The sequence below is a fragment of the Vitis vinifera genome, chromosome 7 (assembly GCF_030704535.1).
Source record: "Vitis vinifera cultivar Pinot Noir 40024 chromosome 7, ASM3070453v1".
NCBI classification, from domain to species: domain Eukaryota; kingdom Viridiplantae; phylum Streptophyta; class Magnoliopsida; order Vitales; family Vitaceae; genus Vitis; species Vitis vinifera.
The window spans coordinates 21,622,787-21,642,394 of NC_081811.1; the positions used below are offsets into that span (position 1 = coordinate 21,622,787).

Genomic DNA, 19,608 nt, shown 5'->3' on the forward strand with positions numbered 1-19,608 from the left:
TTCAATTGCCTTAGATCTAGTATCCCTAAGATTGTAAATGCATGCACCCTTGCGATTTAAGCAATCAATAGATGATCTGATTTGTGTTCTTTGCTTAAAACAATGTTAACTACGTTCCTGGGAAATAGCAAGTGTAAAGGCAACTTGTTACCAACCTAAGGATAAGTCAAGATGAGGGAAGTTGATAGGTACTTTTTCAATTGAAAAAAAATGTCCTCTTGCATTCTTCAATTCAAACCTTTCCTAATTTGGAAAGATTCTTGAAAAATGGAAAGCATCTATCAAAGCTTCTTGAGATGACCCTCGATAGCAAAACTCTCTTTAAGATGCTAACAATGATCTTGAGTCAACTGGCTCTTAACCAACATATTGTTGATAGATGTTTCCATTGTTTGTTAGAGTAGCTTGTCAAACATTTTGTAACCAGGCCCTGATATGTCGCTCCTGCATTTTTTTTGTTCAAATGACAACCATATAATAGAAGCTTCCCCTTTCCATAGTCAGACCAACACTTGCTAGTAAGTAGACTTATCCTTAAGCATTAACTTCTTGCCCGTTAAAACCAACTAGGGCATTGGTACTTGGGTTCATTAACCAAGTTGAGCATAGATACTGCAAAATTAAAAAGTACATAACCCAAAAAAAAAAAAAAAAAAAACAAGAGATACATTTTGACAGTAGGTTGTGGAGCAATATTAATGCTGCCTTTAAGGCTAGAAGAAAAGGTTCTACACAAAAGGGCTTCATTTCTTTGAACAAAAAGTCATGACTCGGCGAAAGTGCATCAAATGTTTGTGTACTGGATCTCTTTCCCCATCACACGTTTGAAACTTGGGAAGAAAGCCTATAGGAATTTCAACCACCCCTCGCACAATCTTGCTAACAAATGGCAGTAGGTATTTCCCTTAACAGTGTAGTTTATTATAAACCACTATGTAGGCAGTTTAGGAGCAAATACTCACCTTGAGCGATGATGCTTGCTCACTCGGATTATGGGGTACATAGCTTGCATCTTGCTGTAGTCAAGGCATATATCCAAGTGATATGCTGTGTTGGCAAAGTTGACCCATACTACAATTACTACAATATAAATAGTTAGTGCATTAGAAATCCAATAATGTAATTGTCACTCATTTAACCTGTTCAAGGCTTTGAATCAAAATAAATATAAATTTAAATATTAATATGTTCTTGATAAAACCCTGTTAAAAAAAAAAAAAACACAGAATCTACAATTATATGAATATAGGTCAAAACTGATTGTGTTTGTGTTTGTGTTTGGGTTAAGTAGGTTGACATGAATACAACATGAACATAATTAATCTCAATCTAAACTTATTAATTTTGTAATGTTTTGTGTCAAGTAAAGAATTATCACCATTGATCCATGTACCGTAAGTTTGAAGTTTGTTTGTAATAAGGAATCTCAAACAATCTTTTGTTATAGAAGCAGACAAGAAGCAAACTCAATGCGATTCCAACACTCAATATGGCTCACAAACCAGGATGATATAAAGGCAAACAAAAGAAAACAATATCCCAAACCAGACTTGGCGATTCCACACTAGTCTTCCTCTTTAACTGGATTTTCAGGAGTAGCCTTCTCAACTACTTCCTCAATCTCAGAAGCAGTTCTTACTGGGCTGCTGCCTGTGAGAGTGCCATCACTCACAGAACCAGGAGCATTGCTGATTCCATCAGCACTGCCTGTTCTTGGAGAATTGGAACGAGAAGCATGCTCTTCTGCTTGCTTTGATTGATTCAGGGCATGACAGTGTGGGCAGTAATAAGTTACATATGGGAAATCCTCCTTCCGGGCAAGTCCTGCACAAAAACAAAGACAGGACAAAACTACTTCAGTAGTGGTACTCAACTCTTCAAATAACAAAATTAACAAAAACGAAGACAGGACATAACTACTTCAGTAACGGTACTCAACTCGTCAAATAACAAAATTAACAGTAGGGGACATGGAGGAAAAAAGTAATGATGAACAAAAGTAATCCTGAAGCAGAAATACATTTTGTAAGGATGAGGTCCTCACTCCACTTACCATTATGCATATGACAGTTTCCACATATAAGTGCATAAGACTCTGTTGGATCCTCCCCCACAAGTAGTGCAGCAATTCGAGCAATCCATCCCCCATCATGATGGGCCGCTCCATTGTGAGTGTGATGCTCAACAACCAACTGATCATGCTCAGAAATTCCAGGACCCTCAGCCCCAGCATTATGCGGTATTTCATCAGAATGGTGCAATGCAGGACTGCCTGGGTTACTGGATCTGGTCTGCAACTGCTTTCTATTTCGCATCCCACTAGATTGTACAACTTCTACATCATTGCTTTTCCCTGTGGGAACATTTAGCTGATGTTCATCTCCTACATACACTTTTAAGCCTGAATCTGAGCCTAACTTTGATGCCAGGACAGTCGCTGCAGCTGCCTTTGCTGCTGGGTCAGGGTCATATCTCTGCATTAAAGAGCTGATGATTCAGTACAATTCATAGCCTCATGCATTTGCTCAGATGCCCCATACAAATACATGTACACACTTAATGAGGAAGGCTCAAATAATTGTATAAAGGAATAAGTATAAGGCTAAGCTCAAAAGAAAATGTATCAAGACCTCAAAAAATTCGTTCACTCTCAATCTAGAAATTTAAATATATATATATATATATAATTAATTTCTCTATGAAAGAAAAGAAAAAATTATCTCATAAAAAGTATCTACTTTTGTCTAAATAATTAAGTAAAACAATACTTTTAAGTCATCATACCTCAACCAAATGTTTCTGCAACTTCTCCCATTTATCATTTACTACTAATCATTCTTCAGCAACAAATCAAGAGGCAAAAGAATTTTTAACCTTCTGCCTCATACAAAACATTTCAGCAAATTTTCTTACTTAAAACTTATCAATAAATTGAAAAAAAAAATTAATTAAGGAGGGTAAAAAGAAATTCCAACCCCATGCATCGAGGCTGATGCCCCCAAGTCTCAACCTTTAAATCCAATTAAATTAACTTCTTTCAAAAAAAAAAAAAAAAATGAAAATAGAGATTTATAGTGATATTGAAGAAGGAAAAAGAATTTGAAAATATAGTTAACTTCCGATTATCACCTGAATGAGCTGTTGAGTAATATAGTAATTTGTCTTTTCCTTAAGCTCATCAATCTTTGCTTGCCTTTCAGCCCGAAGCCTTTCCAGAGTTTTCTGGTCCTTGCGGTCACCTATACAATCATGTTCATTACATTAGAATTCATTGCTGTACTAATTTTGACCAGAACACAAATAGTATACCAAATTCTTGAAAGTTTGAGATATCAAACTCTTATATATGACATCAAGATGATGAATAACACTCTGTACCAGAATCCATATGATGGGAAACCATGTACATTCTAATTTCCAGACAGGTGGATATGTTTTTTGCACAAGTTCTTTGTAAAGAAACATGAAAATGTAGAAGGGGAATAATATATTCATGACAAGAATAATTCAAATTAAATAATAACATGTAACTTGGTTTCTTATGAGTAATAATGAGGTGTGAGAAAACTTAACCTCAGAAGTTCAGGACATGTTTAATTCTGTTTCTCTTTTGAAAATTGTTTTAAAAAATAAATTTTCAAAACCAAGAACACAAAACAGAACCACCAAAGAAGAAGTTTGTTTGAGAGTAACTGTTTCACAAACATTTTGATCAACATATAGTAATTGAAATCTAAATCTTTAAACTAAATTGATAAACAATTATACATTTAATCCATTTTTATCGATAATGGAACAAGATTTGATTGGTTAATGGAATAGGAACCTTTTGTTTTAAGATAAATTGTTTGATAAATGATGTAATTAGATTCCAATGTAAATGGATATCTTAAGTGCTTGTTTCTTATACATATATGTGTGTATGCATGTATAAATATATGTATGTGTGTGTATTCATGAGTTTATTTATGTGTGTGTGTATGTTCAAATAGTATATTTAATCAATTTTTAAAGATAAGTAGGAAAAAAAAAATAGATTAGTAGCTTGTACACGGTTGAAACAATTCTTAAGAGGGACCACATTGGACTTCAATTTTTGATAACAATTTCACGCCAAACTTACAAATCCCAACCAAGGATAAAAATATCAATAATCACGGATATTTTAGTACTTAAATTTTATGGATATATCGAAGCTATATCAACGGATATTTTGACACAAAATATTAGTGGACCTATAATTGATCAAAACTTATAATATATATATATGATATAATTTATCATATTTGATAATAATATTGTATGTGTCAATAAAAAATATAAATTTTATAAGTGTACATTGATTATTAAATTACATCAAATAGTATTCGATAATAATATTGTAATATTTGATTATAATATGTCTAATTTTAAAATATATTTAACATTAAAATTATGATACATTTAATTCAATTGCATTGAATGATATAAAATAAATAATGATAAGTGTATAATTTTTAAATATTTAATTAATATATTAATGATATTAAAAACACTATGAAGAAAATTATCATGATAATTTTTATATTTTTGTTATAAAATAATTATAATTAATTTGTTCTTTAAAGTATTCTTTTAATATTTTGTTTATATGATAACGTTTAATATATATATATGTTTGGTGCAAAGTATTTATCAAGTGGCAAACTTTCCCCAGTGGTGGGCTAAGGTGCTTGCCAAATATTTTGTTTAGGGTTCGAGTCCCCTCAATGGCAGAAAAATAGCTCATTTTGGAGCTTTGACCGCATTGACTACCCTGTGTTGACCCACGTTGACCGCCAATATATCCGTGCTAAATATCATTTCGAGGTCCACCGATACACGATATTTTAGCAATATAATGCCTAAATATCTTGATATTTTAATCCCTAGTCCCAACCAAATTCAATCTAACATTGATAGAAGATCAATTAAAGGGTGGCTGTCAGATTGCCAGTTTATAAAAGTTAAAATCAAAGAGCATTTATACCTTATTAAATTATTGGTGTCTTCATTTACAAGGTTAGAAATTCTATAAAACAAACCAGAGCCTTGCCCATGGAATTTTTTTTATTTTTTATTTTTTATTTTTTGATAAATGAGCACAAAATATATTAAAAAATGGCGGAAAGCCACAAAGCATACAGGGAGTATACAAAGCAGCCAAAAAGCAAAAAACGCATAAACAGAACAACCTCACTAGCCCTTAAGGAGCCGCTAACCACTCCAAGAAGCCTAAAAGCGAAGAGGACTCTTCTCCCATATACACCCTAGCCCAACTCCACAAATTACATACAAAAGTATTCTTGAGTGTCTGAATAGCTAAAGAACCCCCTCTAAAAGTTAACCTATTTCTTTCCTTCCAAACCGTCCAAAAAATACACAACAGGATGGAATTCCAAATCTTTTTCCTCTTTTTCCCCACAAAAGGGCCCCTCCAACAAAATAACACCTCTTTAACTGTCTTTGGGAACACCCACTGAGCTCCAAACAAGGCAAGGACGATCTCCCAGAAGACCCTGACCACTGTACAGTGTAAAAGAATGTGATTTACATTTTCCTCTTCACAGCCACACAAATAACAACGATTAGGGAGCTGCCACCCTCATTTTTTAAGCCTATCCAACGTGAGGATTTTTTCCCAAGTGGCCTCCCACGCAAAGAAAGCAACTTTGGTTGGAACCTTATCCACCCAAATGCTCTTTTTCGGAAAGACGAGGGGATTGGGGGCAGCCAGCAACTTATAAGCATCCCGAATCCGAAAAATATCAAGACCCCTCCTTTCCATAACACTGAGTCCTCTTCTGAAGAAATCCTAAAGTCCCTTAGCAAAAGAAGCAGCTCTTCTATTAAATCTAGCTCCCAATCATTAGAATCTCTAGACAATCTGAGATTCCACCCTCCTTGACCAAGGCTTGAATCCCACACTTCATTGACCGTTGCGTTTCTAAAGACCACTATGGCATAAAGCTGGGGAAAATTTTAGGACAACGCTGCGTTACCGCACCAATGGTCAGTCCAAAACTTGACCTTAGTCCCCCTCCCCACCTTGAACTCAATGTTATCCCAACACCAACTTGCCTCCTTCAAGATCTCCTTCCAAACCCCCACTCCAAAAATACCACGAGCTTCATTAGCTCTCCAACCACATCCCTCTTGGCCATACTTCACCCCGATCACCTTCTTCTAAAATAGATCTTTTTCAAAGGCAAATCTCCATATCCACTTACCCAGCAAAGCCTTGTTCAATAAAACAATCTTCCGAATGCCAAAACCTCCCTTCTTCTTTTGAGTGCACACCACCTCCTAATTGATTAAGTGGATTTTCCTTTCCAGGCTTTCCCTTCCCCAAAGAAAATCTCTTTGTAATTTTTCAAGCCTTTTTACCACTAACTTGGGCTTTCGAAAAAGGGACAATTGGTAAATGGGAATGCTGGCCAATGCACTTTTAATGAGGGTAATTCTCCCGCCCTTAGACAAATAATGCCTTTTCCAAAGAGCTAATCTTCTCCTCATTCTTTCCTCCACCCCATCCCACATAGACAAGGCCTTGTGATGGGCTCCAAGGGGCAGCCCCAAATACTTAACAGGAAAATCCCCCACTCTGCACCCTAACTCCACAGCCATATCCTCAATATCTTCAACCTCCCCAACAGGAATTAATTCACTCTTAGCCAGATTAATCCTAAGACCAAAAGCCGCCTCAAACCACGCCAAAATCCAGCCAAGATGAGTTAGATGCTCCTTCCTTGCTTCGCAGAAGATGATTGTGTCATTAGCAAAGAGCAAGTGGGACACATTCATCTCCATCCCCCCTCTCCCTCGAAGTCTGCAACCAGAAATGAAGCCCCCATCAACAGCCCTTCTTATAAGTGCACTCAGCACTTCCATACCCAAAACAAAAAGGTAAGGAGAAATGGGATCTCCTTGACGCAACCCCTTTTCCAATTCAAAGAAGCCTGCTGGCACCCCATTGACAAGAACAGAAAATTTTGCAGTTGAGATGCACCACCAAATCCACTCCATCCAACGAGACCCAAAGCCCATCTTGTGCAAAACCTTCATGAGGAAGTTCCAATTAATACTATCATAGGCTTTTCAATATCCAGTTTGCAAACCAACCCTTTCTCTTTCCGCTTCTGCCAATAATCAACAACCTCATTAGCTATGAGAGAGGCGTCCAGAATCTGTGTTCCCCTCACAAATGCATTTTAATCCGCCGAGACCACCTTACCTAACACCTTCTTCAGCCTTGCCCATGGAATGTTCTCAGTTGCATTTCCTATCATCAGTTACTCTTCAAAAGCAGAGAACGGTGAATTCCATCAATTCACGGTTCTCTGAAAATGCAATGTTTTTAGATATGTTTTCTAAAAACAGGTAACAGATATATTTATTTTAGATCTTCATCCTCATGGTTTTATAAGGATTTGCTTTACTTTAGGCCAGAAATGAAGAAGTTGGGTCTCTTGGCAGGCACCAGATAATCAATATATGAGAAGTCCATCCATGTGTTTTCCTAAGGATTTATTTCCTTGCTTTAGGTCAAGAAGTTTCCGATGGAGCAGCATATGGACAAAATATGTTTTTCAAAGCTTTTCTTTCATCTAACCCAGGGTAAATATCTCCTTGAAATCCTGTGGTATCCAGAAAATGTTTAAAATCACAATCCATGACAACATTTATAGAAGTTATCACAAAGATAATTAGGATTTTTTTGGACCAACCACCTAGTTACTCTTGCTTTATAAATATGGGTAAATGTGCACTCGTTTTTGTGGATATCTGAATTTTAAACAGAGGCATGCAAAGGAAAAGGGGAACGTGGTTAATGCGTACTCAAAATCATATGAAATTGACAATGGTGCTATGAAGGGTAGACTTGAGGAAGGTTAGTGGAGAGGAAGTGGGTATTCTAGTGGATTAGATTTGATTTCTTGGGGTTAAGCTGGATGTTCAACAGCTTGGAATATAGCAGTTGTTGGAAGAATGACAACATGTTCTTCCACGAACTGAAGGTTGTGGATTGGTTGTACAAATTGGGAATAAGGGCAAATGTTGTAGGGGGACATCTTCTGTTCTCAATATTCTCATAGGATGGAAGAGATGCTACATGACTATTCCAGAGGGTTACATGTTTTAGACACTCTTCTGTGAGGATGGGGCCTAAGTGGGACAATGGATGGCCTAGTGGTGTTTCAGATTATAGAATGCTGAAATAGTTGACATGGAAGAGAGGGCATTCTTTTGTTTCTTGTAGGTTTAATAACCATGTGAATGGTTTTATGGATGTTTTCAGGATTGTACAAGCTAATCTGGGAGGAGAGAGGGCCTTTTAGGAAAGCTTAGGGGCTATAGGACAGCAATGAGAGGACCTTTGATTATTAGAGGAGACTTCAGTGTCATTCCCTACCCTTTAGAGATGCAACTACGGTTATCAGAAACTGTTAGGGCCATAGAGTTGATTAAGGAACTTAATTTTGGTGATATTCCAATAGGAGGTGGATATTTTATTTGAACTGGCAGTTAAAATGGTTATTTGACGTCTCAATTGGAGCACTTCCTTATTTCTGTAGATTAGAGGAAGCACTTCCTTTTTTATGTAGATTAGAGGAAGCACTTCCTTATTTCTCATTGTTTGGTTTGTCTTGATTATGGCAAGATGAGAATGGCAAATCTTTTTAGGTTAGAAAACATGGGGCACAGGGAGGCTAGGTTGGGGATTTGATTAAGAATTGGTGGTGAAAGCTTTACTTTAGGAGTTGTTTGAGTTTTGTGTAAGCTACAGAATTAAAAGCCATTAACAAATAAGGGAGGTATATAGGGTTCTCAAAGCTTGACCAAGGTGGCAAGGGGTATGGGTTAGAGATATAGGGGCTCCAATCTTCAAGTCCTAATAGGGACAAAACTGATGTTACCTATTAGAAAAGAAAAGGAGAGGTATTGGGAATGTGGAAGCCTAAGAGCAAATTATTAATCATCCATAGTTGATTAGTGAATTGTACACGGATCATCAACTTCAAATTTATCAAAAAAAAAAAAAAAATGCAAAAGTTAGCTATGAAAGTCTTAACATAACTTGTAATAATTGGGTTATAAAAGTAATTAGAGTGTTCCATTATTCATAGTAAGATGAGAAATAGGCTCACTCTTAAATGAATTGGTGTACATCAAGTACAATCAAGCCTTGAAGAAAAGATGCAATTAACATGATATAACATGGACCACGTCTCATTGAAAGATATAGATGACAACAATGAAAGCCTAACTAGAAGAATGGAAGATGGAGATTTTAAAGGATGTGCAAAAGATTACTTAGTATTTTATGATAATTTTACATAGGGTAATATTGAAGAAGCTACTAGACTTGAGGAGGCTAGGTGATGTAGAACAGTACAAAGAAAAAAAATAGAAGTAGAAGAGAGAGACTCCAAAGAAATTAGGAATATTAATAATAAAAAAGTTTGTCATAGTTAACATTATTGGGTCTATACATAATTAGAGAATTTTTTATTTTTTATTATTATTATTATTTTTGTTTATCTGAAACAAGAGATGTGTTAATCACATATCAAGAGTTCATGAGAGGAATGAGGAATCCTTCCAACAAAAATACAAACTTGATCTAAACACTAAAAACCTTTGTCATACAAGGATATTTGTACAAAAAGATATATTATAAACGAACGTGCAAGGGAAAGCTCTCCTAAAAAAGCAGTTAGGCTCCTCTCATTAGTGGCTCAACCCTAGTGGTACACAAACCAAAAGTCAACTCAGCTGAATGGCATTTAAAGGAATGCTCTTAAAATTGTCAACACAAAAGGCCCACAAAGAAGTAAAGAAATGAAATAAATCCCATAATGTGTCATATGTCCCTCATTATCCTCAAAGATTGTAACATTTCTCTCTTGCCACACCATCCAAATCAAAGTGAAACATGCAATCCTCCAAAGTGTCTTGCCTCTAATGGAATTCTTAAAACTCATATAAGAAATAGTCATCATATCACAACAACTCCTAGGTTGAACCCACACCATCCTTGCTTGTATAAAAAGCTTGTGCCACAACCTTGAAGTGAATGGACAATGTAGAAATAGGTGGTCACTCGTCTCTCCACTCTTCCTACATAGTATATACTAATTCGGGACTAAGGGCTTTGGAAGGTCTTCTTAATTGAAGCATGACACTGGTATTTATCTTCTTGTGTGCCACTAACCAAGCAAAAGCCTTGACCTTAGATGAGACTTTTGATTTCCAAATAAATTTGGTTGGATGGAAAGGTAGACAAAGCGAGGAAGAAAGATTTTATTGAGAATAAGCCTAAAGAGGACAGTGCCCATGCTAACGCATCTGCAACAGATGTGGATAAATGTACATGGGTAAGAGAAGTAATTAGTTCTTTGAGATCATCAATCTCCAAATCAATTAGGTTACAACGAAAAAATAAATTCCAAGAAAACAAGGAGCCATTGCCACATATAGCTGAAATGGAGAGGTTTCTAACTGTGATGACTCTATAAACTCTTGAAAATTGTGAACACAACAGTTAATCCCCTCACCACAAGTCTTCCAAAATTGCAGTATATGTGCAATGACCTTCCAAGGGCACTAATGTGACCACCTAACTATAATATTGGTGTCCCGCCTATTAGGATGTGTCCCATAAATACTCAAAATAATTTGATGCCAAGTGGGCGTAACTTTCCTTAGGGAACCTCTAGAGCCATTTCCCTAATAGAGCACAATTCCTCATAGAAATCTTTCCAAACCCTAAACCACCAAATTCCTTAGGCCTACACACTTGATCCCAATTAATAAAATGATCCTTTTTACCTTCCATGTACCCTAACCATAGAAAATCTCTTTACATTTTTTCAATCCTTGAAGCTAAAGATGTAGGAATCTTGAAAAGGAATAAGAAATAACTTGGAATGTGACACAAACAAGAATGAATCAGAGTTATTTTACACCCTAATGACAAAATAGCTTTTTCCCAACCATCCAATCTCCTAGAGACTATCAATCACCAAATCCCAAAATGATGTTGATTTCGGATTCCCCCCTAATGAAAGACCTAGGTATATTAAAGGCTAATCACTATGCATCCAAGAATCAAAGCCAACTTGGAGATTTGATCATGACTAGTGTTGATGCCAGAGAGAGTGTTCTTGTTTAGATTGATCCTAAGCCTTAATAGACCCCTAAAAACTAACAAAATTAGCTTCATAGTTTGCAAATCTTCCATAGAAAAACTAGAGACACTCTAATCCTATTTCTACTCGCTAGAAACCCCTCAAATAAACCCTTCTCCCTTAGCAACATCCTACTTGAAACATTAGTAATAATGGTAAAAAAGAAGAAAAAAAAAAAAGAAATCGGATCTCCTTGCCTTAACCTTATATATGCCTTAATCCAACCTATGGCTGCTTCATTCACTAAAACTGCAAAACTTGCTTAAGGCAAGCAACCCCTCATCCAAGACCTCCATTTATAATTGAACCATTTTCTCCCAAGCGCATAATCCAACAAACCACAATTTACATGGTCATATGCCTTTTCAAAATCAATTTTGAAGACTACCCATTCCGCTTCTAATCTTTTTTTCTCATCCACTAACTCATTAACAATCAAATTAGCATCCAAAATTTGTCTCGCCTTAACAAAGGGCCGCTAGGACATAAAGATGGTATCATGGAGGACTTTTCATGAATGCTCTAATAAGACCTTAGTTATGATCTTGTACAAACTTGTGACCAAGCTAATAGGTCTAAAATCTAAGATTCTATTGGATTAACTCTTTTTTGGCACAAGAGCAATGAAGGTAGCATTGGTGCTTTGGATTATTATCTCATTATTGTGAAATTCTGAAAACACTCTTAAAAGATCTTTCTTAATCACATCCCAACACTCATGATACAATGCAACGGTGTATCCATCTGACCCATGCGCCTTTTTTTGTTTAAATGAAACATAGCATTGTGAATCTCCTCTTCCAAAAAAGGCCGATCCGAAATATAGTCCTTCTATTCTCTAGGACCCACCCAAAGGCTTAGAGTATAACTTTCCAAAAAATTCTTTGTCTCCTCTGAAATGCTTTCAATATTATCTAGGATTGCCCCTTCTTCTGACACCAAGGACTTTATAAATTTCAAGTTCCTTTTGCCATTCGCCACCTTATAAAACTTAGTGTTATAGTCCCCTTCTTTTATCCATTTGACTCTAGCTTTTTGCCTTCAAAACACCTCTTCCTTTGACAACAGTCTTCCAATTCCCCTTTCCTTAAGGCCCTCAATGCTGAAAGTTCCAGAGTCATATTCCTTGACATCAAAGCTAACAATGTCTGTGAAAATATTTTTGTCTCCTTTAAATCTCCAAAAGACATCTTGTTCTATTCTTTCATCTTTGATTTAACAAACTATAACTTCTTCATGAATTTATGACCCTCCCAACCTACAACACTCATTCCACCAAAAACCAAATCTTTCCTTGAAATCTATATAATGCAACCACATATTTTCAAATCTAAACTAAGTGGGTCCCCACTTAAAAGGATTGATGTCTAGACTATCAGACAATGATCAGAGGTCAATCTTAGTAGCATTTCTTGGATAATGACCTAACAGATAATGACGTAAAATAAATTATAAATAACAAAATAATCCTAAAGAAAATAATACATTACAACATCTATCACTCCCTATCTTTATGCCTGATATAAGTGCATAGTTTAATTTCTTTATCTTTATCGATTCTCCTCAACTGAAAAGAACTCAACTCTGCATGGATTGCTTTAGAAGATTAGGATCAAATCAAGGGAACTCCTCATCAGTGATCCAAGTATTGTCAGAAGTAGGATGATTTTTCTAGATCAAACAAGGTACTAGTGACTACTACCAATTTAGGAAGTAACATACTAATCCACTAAAACATCCATAATCCCTCTTTTCTCTTATCTATGCAAACAATCGACCAATTAACCAAATGAGGCTTTTTCTCCAAAGTCCCACCTTCCCAAAGCATGTCCCTTTGAATCTTTTCTAACCTCAATATAACCTTCTAGGGTTTACAAACAAAAATATGTAATAGATTGGCATGCTTGACAAAGTACTTCCAATCAAGTCCCTTCCTCTTCTTTCTTTTCCTCTTAAAACGCACTATTGATAACCGGAATCCAGGTTAAGCTCTCTTCTAATCTACAAAATTTGCCACAAAGTAACTTTGCTCCTTTGGAAAGTTTGCCTCAAGTTGAGCCTAAGTGCTTTTGTAGCAACTACTTGAGGCACATCTACAAGCTGTGGCAGTAACCACTAAGGATTCACTTACTGCAATGGCGGTTGTATTTTTCTCTCTCCACTGTTGCTCTATTGCTAATCCTTTTAAAGTCCAATAACGAACTATCCATATAATAACAATGTGGTGTTCCCAATTACTTAAATATTAAATTTACAACATTAAATCCCATCAAGGTATATTCAAATCTGTCCACATTTTTAGGGTTTTGAAAGTTAAGCTAGAGAATTTAGGTAGAATATAGTTGGATGGCATCTGATGCTGCAAATTCAATGATTTTAATTACTGGAATATTACATTTCAATCACATATCTCAATTATTGACAAACCCCATAAAGTGGAAAAAAAACCAACAGGTTTTAGTATTCATATTCTATGGTTAAGAATGGTTGTTAAATTGTCTTTGAAATGCTATTAACTGACTTCACTATTTTTTTCTAGTCAAGTGTTCCTTAGTCATGCACATATATTGGAGATGCTGGGAATATCTTTTTTCAGTTTTAAATAAAATTACATGGTTCTCTTATTGAGTTTCACTGTTTTACTGTTTAAGGACAAAATCCCTTTTAGATGGAATGAAATTACAGTATTCCAATGTTCTGCTGACAAAATCCTATGGTCTTTCCTGAGTAAAGCTGGAGATCACTTCTGATCTCGGTGCCCTGTGGAAGGTGTAGATTGGTCTTCAATATTATTATTTTTGCACCTATAGTGTGTAGAATATACAACATAGCCTTTGGGCTTTCTGTTCCAAGGCATTTAAGGGGACTCCCCTTAATGTGATTCAACTGGATTGGATAGCGGTGTGTACTCCATAGGGATTGGTCCTTAGTGGGAGTTCGTTTGTTTTATGTGTATTTTCCTGTAATTTAGTTGTCTTTGGTGGGAGGATTTCTCATCCTTCTTCTTGTACTTCTTTTTTCTATCAATATATCTTTGTGGCGTTTCCAATCAAAAAAAATATACAACGTAGCCAGCAATGCAAGTAAAAACCAAAAGCAAGATGGGCAAATATGCATGCCCCTAAAAACAGATTAGGAGTCAACACATTAAAAAGCAATAAGAAAAAATAACTTGAAAATTAAAAAAAAAAAAAATGTTAAGATTGTGATACTTACACATCCTTGTGAAGCTTACAAGTGCTGAATAAGCGACAGAAGACAAACCGGGCAAAAGGAACATAGGCAAAACACGAAATGCCCTCATCTTCCAATTTAGATCCAAAGATCTTGTTGTCATGATAGCATAACCCACTGCAATAACCTTTAAATTGAAGTTAACTCAAGGGTAAGCCGCAAACATTAGATATAGCTTGCATCAAGTTAGAGATAAGTGGGTGTTCAAAGGCATGCTTGATTAACCCAAACATCCAATTTGAACCTCCATCAAGGATCAGCTACTGCTCCAAGAAATCAATATTAAAGCATAAAATAAACAAAGAACTCTCATTTTTCCCCTTATAATGGTTACCATGCATGCAGCATAAAACAATAGTCCTCAACTGTATGATTCCTTAAGAAACAAAACATCAAACTAAAAGTCTAAAAGTGCAAGTAGGAAAAACTCTATTCACAATAGTATGTCCCAACTCAACCCCATCACACAAAATAATTTACACCACCTTGAAGAAATGTTCTTAGGGAACCATAGAAAAAGAATGAAAAGTTTTTTCATTCTTATAGAAGAGGACAGATGCATCAAAAGAGTTGTCTTCAGCCTTCTAGATTGAATCTTATGATTTATACATTACTTGTACACGTCTTGAATGAGCAGGTATCATTGATCTTAGCCAACAGAGGGGAAAATACTCTCTTTCAAACCAACAAAAAACCACCCTCAAGTGAAAGGAGTAAGTACAACTCTGAAACCTCTCTATCCAATAACTTTCATAAAAAGGTGGGAGTTCTAATAAAAGGAATGCTCATATTTAGTCAGTTGTTAGTTGTTACTATCCCTTTCTAAGAAGTTCTTCAAACCACATGGAACTATAATTTGGTCATAAATGATGTTCAATATCTTTTTTTTCATAGGCTTCTTGATTTTCAATGATTATGCAGAAGCAAACTAAATAAATTCTTATTACTTTGGCAAGTTTATCTTCAGGTATTCTCTCCATAAAAATTCAATGATTTGCAATTAACAGGAGGTATAGGAATAGTATAGATCAAGTCTGATCCACAACAAAGAGTTTCCCATTTACCACAGCAAAGAAACGAACTACAAGAGCATAACCATTTAATGATATAACAGAAGCATTAATACTTGAAATTTCTAGCAACATATTTTTTGCCACCATTTTGTAGCCAAAAAGAAAATACCAAGCTTACCTCCATAATGAAAGATAATACAATGAGGTGCCTCATCATCCTCCTCCAACTTTGAGTTCTTTTCTTCATTCTAGCTAGAACGGAAGCTTCTTCCTTAGAAATGTGTTGCAACCTTTTCTCAAAATCATCGCCATGCATTCTAAAGAGACTATTCCAAATGCGAGATATAATTCCTTTCTGCTTCTTCTTTTCGATCTCAGTGTCTTTCTTTTCAAAAGTTGGGGCAGACAAACTTGGCTCAACGCCTTGGTCCTTGCTAGTATCCTCGGCCATTTGGTTTCCTATAGCTTGAGTAATAATCAGCATGAAAATTGCAGAGAAAGTGCACTATCATGTTTCAGAAATGGGTACAAGATCAAAATTAAGAAAATCATTTTTATTTTTTTTTTGTGAATTGTAAGCCTTGTGAACGGACAAATTTTCTGCAGTGTACATAAATCATACTTTTGTTCCCTCCTAAAGTTGTGTATACAATAGAAATGAATCCTCTTATCCGTTTAGTACAACGAATCATCATTTCTCCTCCTGTGCGCAAGGAACTCAAAAGCCCCCATGTGGGACAAGAATTAGAATCTTAAACCCTGTAATTAAAACTCAATAGACCATTCATCTTATTCATTATCAGATTAATTTAGCACAAACAGATCTAAGAGGCTTTGCTTTTTGGTAAAAAGCTCAAGGTTTACGCTGTGCTTATTTTCCTTCACTTTTTCTTCCACCTTTTCTTTGTATTTTCTTTCTCTGGCTTTTTCCTCAAATTTTCCGGGGACCTAACATAGGCTTAGGCAATTGGGTTGGCCACTACACAATCAACTCAGATGAAAATAGTTCCAACTGCTATATAGTGTCTCATACTTCTCTAAACAACAAAATCAGAAGAAGATATATACATTCCAAAGGTTGGAAGGAATTGAATGAGAACAGATCCGAAACAAGAAACCAAGCCAAAAAAAAATTAAAACCCATTCACGTAGATCATCCACAGGACTTACAATTCAAACATAGGTGAATTAAACATTCTTCCTCATGCGAGACCCACTAGCAGCAAATATTTTTTCAATGACCTAATTCATTTAATTCAATTCAATTCTTCACTCCAAAATTGAAAAGGTGAAGAAAGTCCAATATCAGATCAAAGATGGTTGATCCAGGCATAGAAAGACATACCTGTGGGGGATTTAAAGAGCTGGAGAGCAAATGACAAATTTGTTGAAGCCTTCTTACAAAGCCCTAAGGCCTCGTCAGAGACACATGAGAAAGAGGAAGCGTCGTCTTCTTCTGCAAAGCCCTATACTCTCATTCATTTCAAAGATCTGCAACGTTCCCAATCAGCACAAACCATAAAGGCCGTTTGGGTTTCAATGCCGATATTCACATGCCCAGAAAACCAACCACTGACTCGGCCCGGCCCGCTCCTACACCAAAGGGTCCCGCTCCCACCACGATTACCTATTGAAAATTCCTACCAATTCGGGGATTTTTTAAGTATATATATATATATATATATATATATATATATATATAATGTTGGAAAAAATTTTATATGGGTTAACATTAATTGAATAATTTGTATTTGCAAGAAAGGGTTAATGGATAGTCTATTATATAATGAGCCCAATTAACTAATGATCACATTTTGGATTGGGTTTTGCATCTTTTGAGTAGAAGCTCAGTTGAGTGGCAAGTGTAGGCTATGAGTCTTATTGAAGCCTATTATGGGAGGGCCTAATGAGAACCCAATTTGAGTTATGTTAAGTCTCCTCTCTAATCTAGATAAAAAAAGGGTTTTCTGTTTTCTCATTGAGGCACCATAATTGTTATCAAAATCATAGAGAGGAAGACTTGGTTGCAATAATCAATCACGGTTTTTTATGATAGCTTAAACATGTATGTTCTTTATAGTGATTTCCTATTGTTAGTATCTTTTAATCATGTATGATTAATTTATGTGATTATATAAATATTTTACATAGATATGCGGAAAAGTCTAAGGGGTACAGATTTTACTGTCTATCTCACAGCACTAGGATTGTGGAATCAAAAAATGCTAAATTTCTTGAATATGACTTGGTTAATGGGAGTGATTGATTCGTTCCCAATTGGTGTCTCAGTTGATTCATGTCCTCTCAATGGTCCCTGACAGTGGTGTCATTTGATACGTATCCAACTGGTGTCCCTTAATTGTGGTCCTCACAAGGGAGTAATCAACAAAATTTATAACCTATTACACCATGTACTAGGATAGCCTTAGCTAGCATAGCATAGTGGCTCTAGGGTCGTTCACTGGGATGGGTTTTCACTTCACAATTGATATTAATTGAAAGATGAATTGGTGCCTTTTCATTTCAAGGTTAGCTTTAAAAGAAATCATAAAGATGTTTGAGTGAAAAAAGTTTGGTTTTAAACTAACCAAAAATAGTAACTGATTTTAATTACAAAGAAAAGTGTTTCTTGGAGTTTAAATCACTAGGCTCAGGTTCTTCATACAAAAAAGAGAGTTTTGGTCACTTGTTTCTTTTCCTCGCATTAGAGAATTAACATATAGTTAATTCTCTAACCGGTGTGGTACAGATGCTTCCCCTTAATGGGTTCAAACACTAATTCCCTCTCACTGATGCACCTTGTAATGGCTCGTGCCTCTCACCTAGCATTTGCCATTCAAGGTGATCTTTAACCTTGGATTACCCGTCAAAAGCTCGCAAGAGATAACTAATGGATGTCTCCTTGGAGTCCAAAAGCTTACCAAGTGTTGGCAATTCTAGAAAATCCTACCTTCAAGTCACTTCCCAAAAGCTCGCAAGAGGTAAACTAGTGTATCTCCATGGACGGAGATCACTTGCCTTACCAAGTGTTGGCCCAGGTGATTTAAAGGCGTTTTAAGTTAACTAAAAAGATAAAACCATTAACGGGTCACACTTTCTCTTCATTAAAAACTAAAACAACAAAACTTCCAATTTATGCATGAGAAAACTTACCTGACTTTCTTCACTCCAAGAGACAAAGAGTCTAGCCTCTCATCATCTGAGGAAAAATCCTCAGAGTTTGATTGGATAGAAAGAAAACTAACGAGAAAACAAAAATATATATGAAAAGCAGAGCAAGTGCTCTGTATTTTACTTCATTTCAAAACTATACAAATGATGCGTCCACGAGCAAGCTCCCCCCTCTTCTTTCTTAAAGAAAATTACAAACTATATATAAGAGGTTATTTACCCTTTGTTCTTACTTAAAGACTAAGGAATCCTATGATAGGTGGGTTACAAGGAGAGTTTGGAGATTTAGACATCAAATATCTAAAGCAAAATATCTCAAAAAGTCGATCGGAAATATCGGGAAGCTTCAGGAGAAATTCCGTTGCACTGTGCAAAAATGGAGACTTGGTCGTCAGTATTATCAGAGTTTGCTTTTTGATTGTGGGCGGAAATGGATCCGGCGAATTGCGAGTGTCTGACGAGCCAAGCTGTCCGGGGAATCTGAATTGTCGGCTGCGGATGCTCTCCGGGTAAGCGCTATCAGAGGATCCGGACATGTCTGACCGGGGAAGTTGAAACGCCCTCCTCTCCCATCCGGCGTCAGGCGCCGGATGTGAAATATCCGATCAGAGGATCCGGACATGTCTGACCGGACAGAATTCCGGATGTGAGATATTCAGAGAAGGTGGAATGTCGGCCGGATAGAATTCTTCCCCTGGTGGAATGAGTTATGTCGACGTCGCAAGGGGGACCGTCTGCGTGTGCAAGGTGTAGGGACCCCTCCCCTTGATGACACGGAGCGCGCATCGCTATCCAGAGCAACTCCATCCGGATTCCCTAAGAGGACACGTGGCGTGCTCCCCTATCCGGACACCCTCAGGGAGAAGCACATGACACACGTGAACATCACACCCCGGACGATAGCATATCCTATCCGGATATGTTGTCCGGATCATTGGCTAAAGTGAGCAAGCCTTGCTACGTCATTCCGACAGCTTGCC

The 19,608-nt window shown here is 36.4% G+C and overlaps 1 protein-coding gene across 5 annotated transcripts; it reads right to left on the reverse strand.

Moving 5' to 3' along the window:
• Positions 1-1,318: 1,318 nt before the first annotated feature.
• On the reverse strand, positions 1,319-17,126 carry LOC109121394 (uncharacterized protein At2g24330). Of its 5 annotated transcripts, none has more exons than XM_059738373.1 (7): positions 16,803-17,102; positions 16,628-16,699; positions 15,636-15,916; positions 14,427-14,571; positions 3,130-3,239; positions 2,054-2,474; positions 1,319-1,824 (listed from the first exon to the last, which is right to left on the reverse strand). In XM_059738373.1, exons 3-7 carry the CDS (start codon positions 15,906-15,908, stop codon positions 1,565-1,567), a joined length of 1,209 nt encoding a protein of 402 aa, XP_059594356.1. In that variant the 5' UTR covers positions 15,909-15,916; positions 16,628-16,699; positions 16,803-17,102; the 3' UTR covers positions 1,319-1,564. The 5 variants fall into 5 exon arrangements, with proteins under 5 accessions (XP_059594356.1, XP_059594357.1, XP_059594358.1 ...); XM_059738374.1 differs by having other exon boundaries at positions 15,636-15,922; positions 16,803-17,069; XM_059738375.1 differs by lacking the exon at positions 16,628-16,699 and having other exon boundaries at positions 15,636-15,922; positions 16,803-17,126.
• Positions 17,127-19,608: the final 2,482 nt, after the last annotated feature.

What these genes read in the sequence shown, in the direction of transcription:
- LOC109121394 (XM_059738375.1), bottom strand. Translation starts at nt 15,908, where the DNA reads ATGGCCGAGGATACTAGCAAGGACCAAGGCGTTGAGCCAAGTTTGTCT. An exon ending in TGTAAGCTTCACAAGGATGT is followed by an intron (nt 3,240 to 14,426) that starts GTAAGTATCACA and finishes ATGATTGTATAG; the next exon opens with GTGACCGCAAGGACCAGAAA. An exon ending in TTACTCAACAGCTCATTCAG is followed by an intron (nt 2,475 to 3,129) that starts GTGATAATCGGA and finishes TCTTTAATGCAG; the next exon opens with AGATATGACCCTGACCCAGC.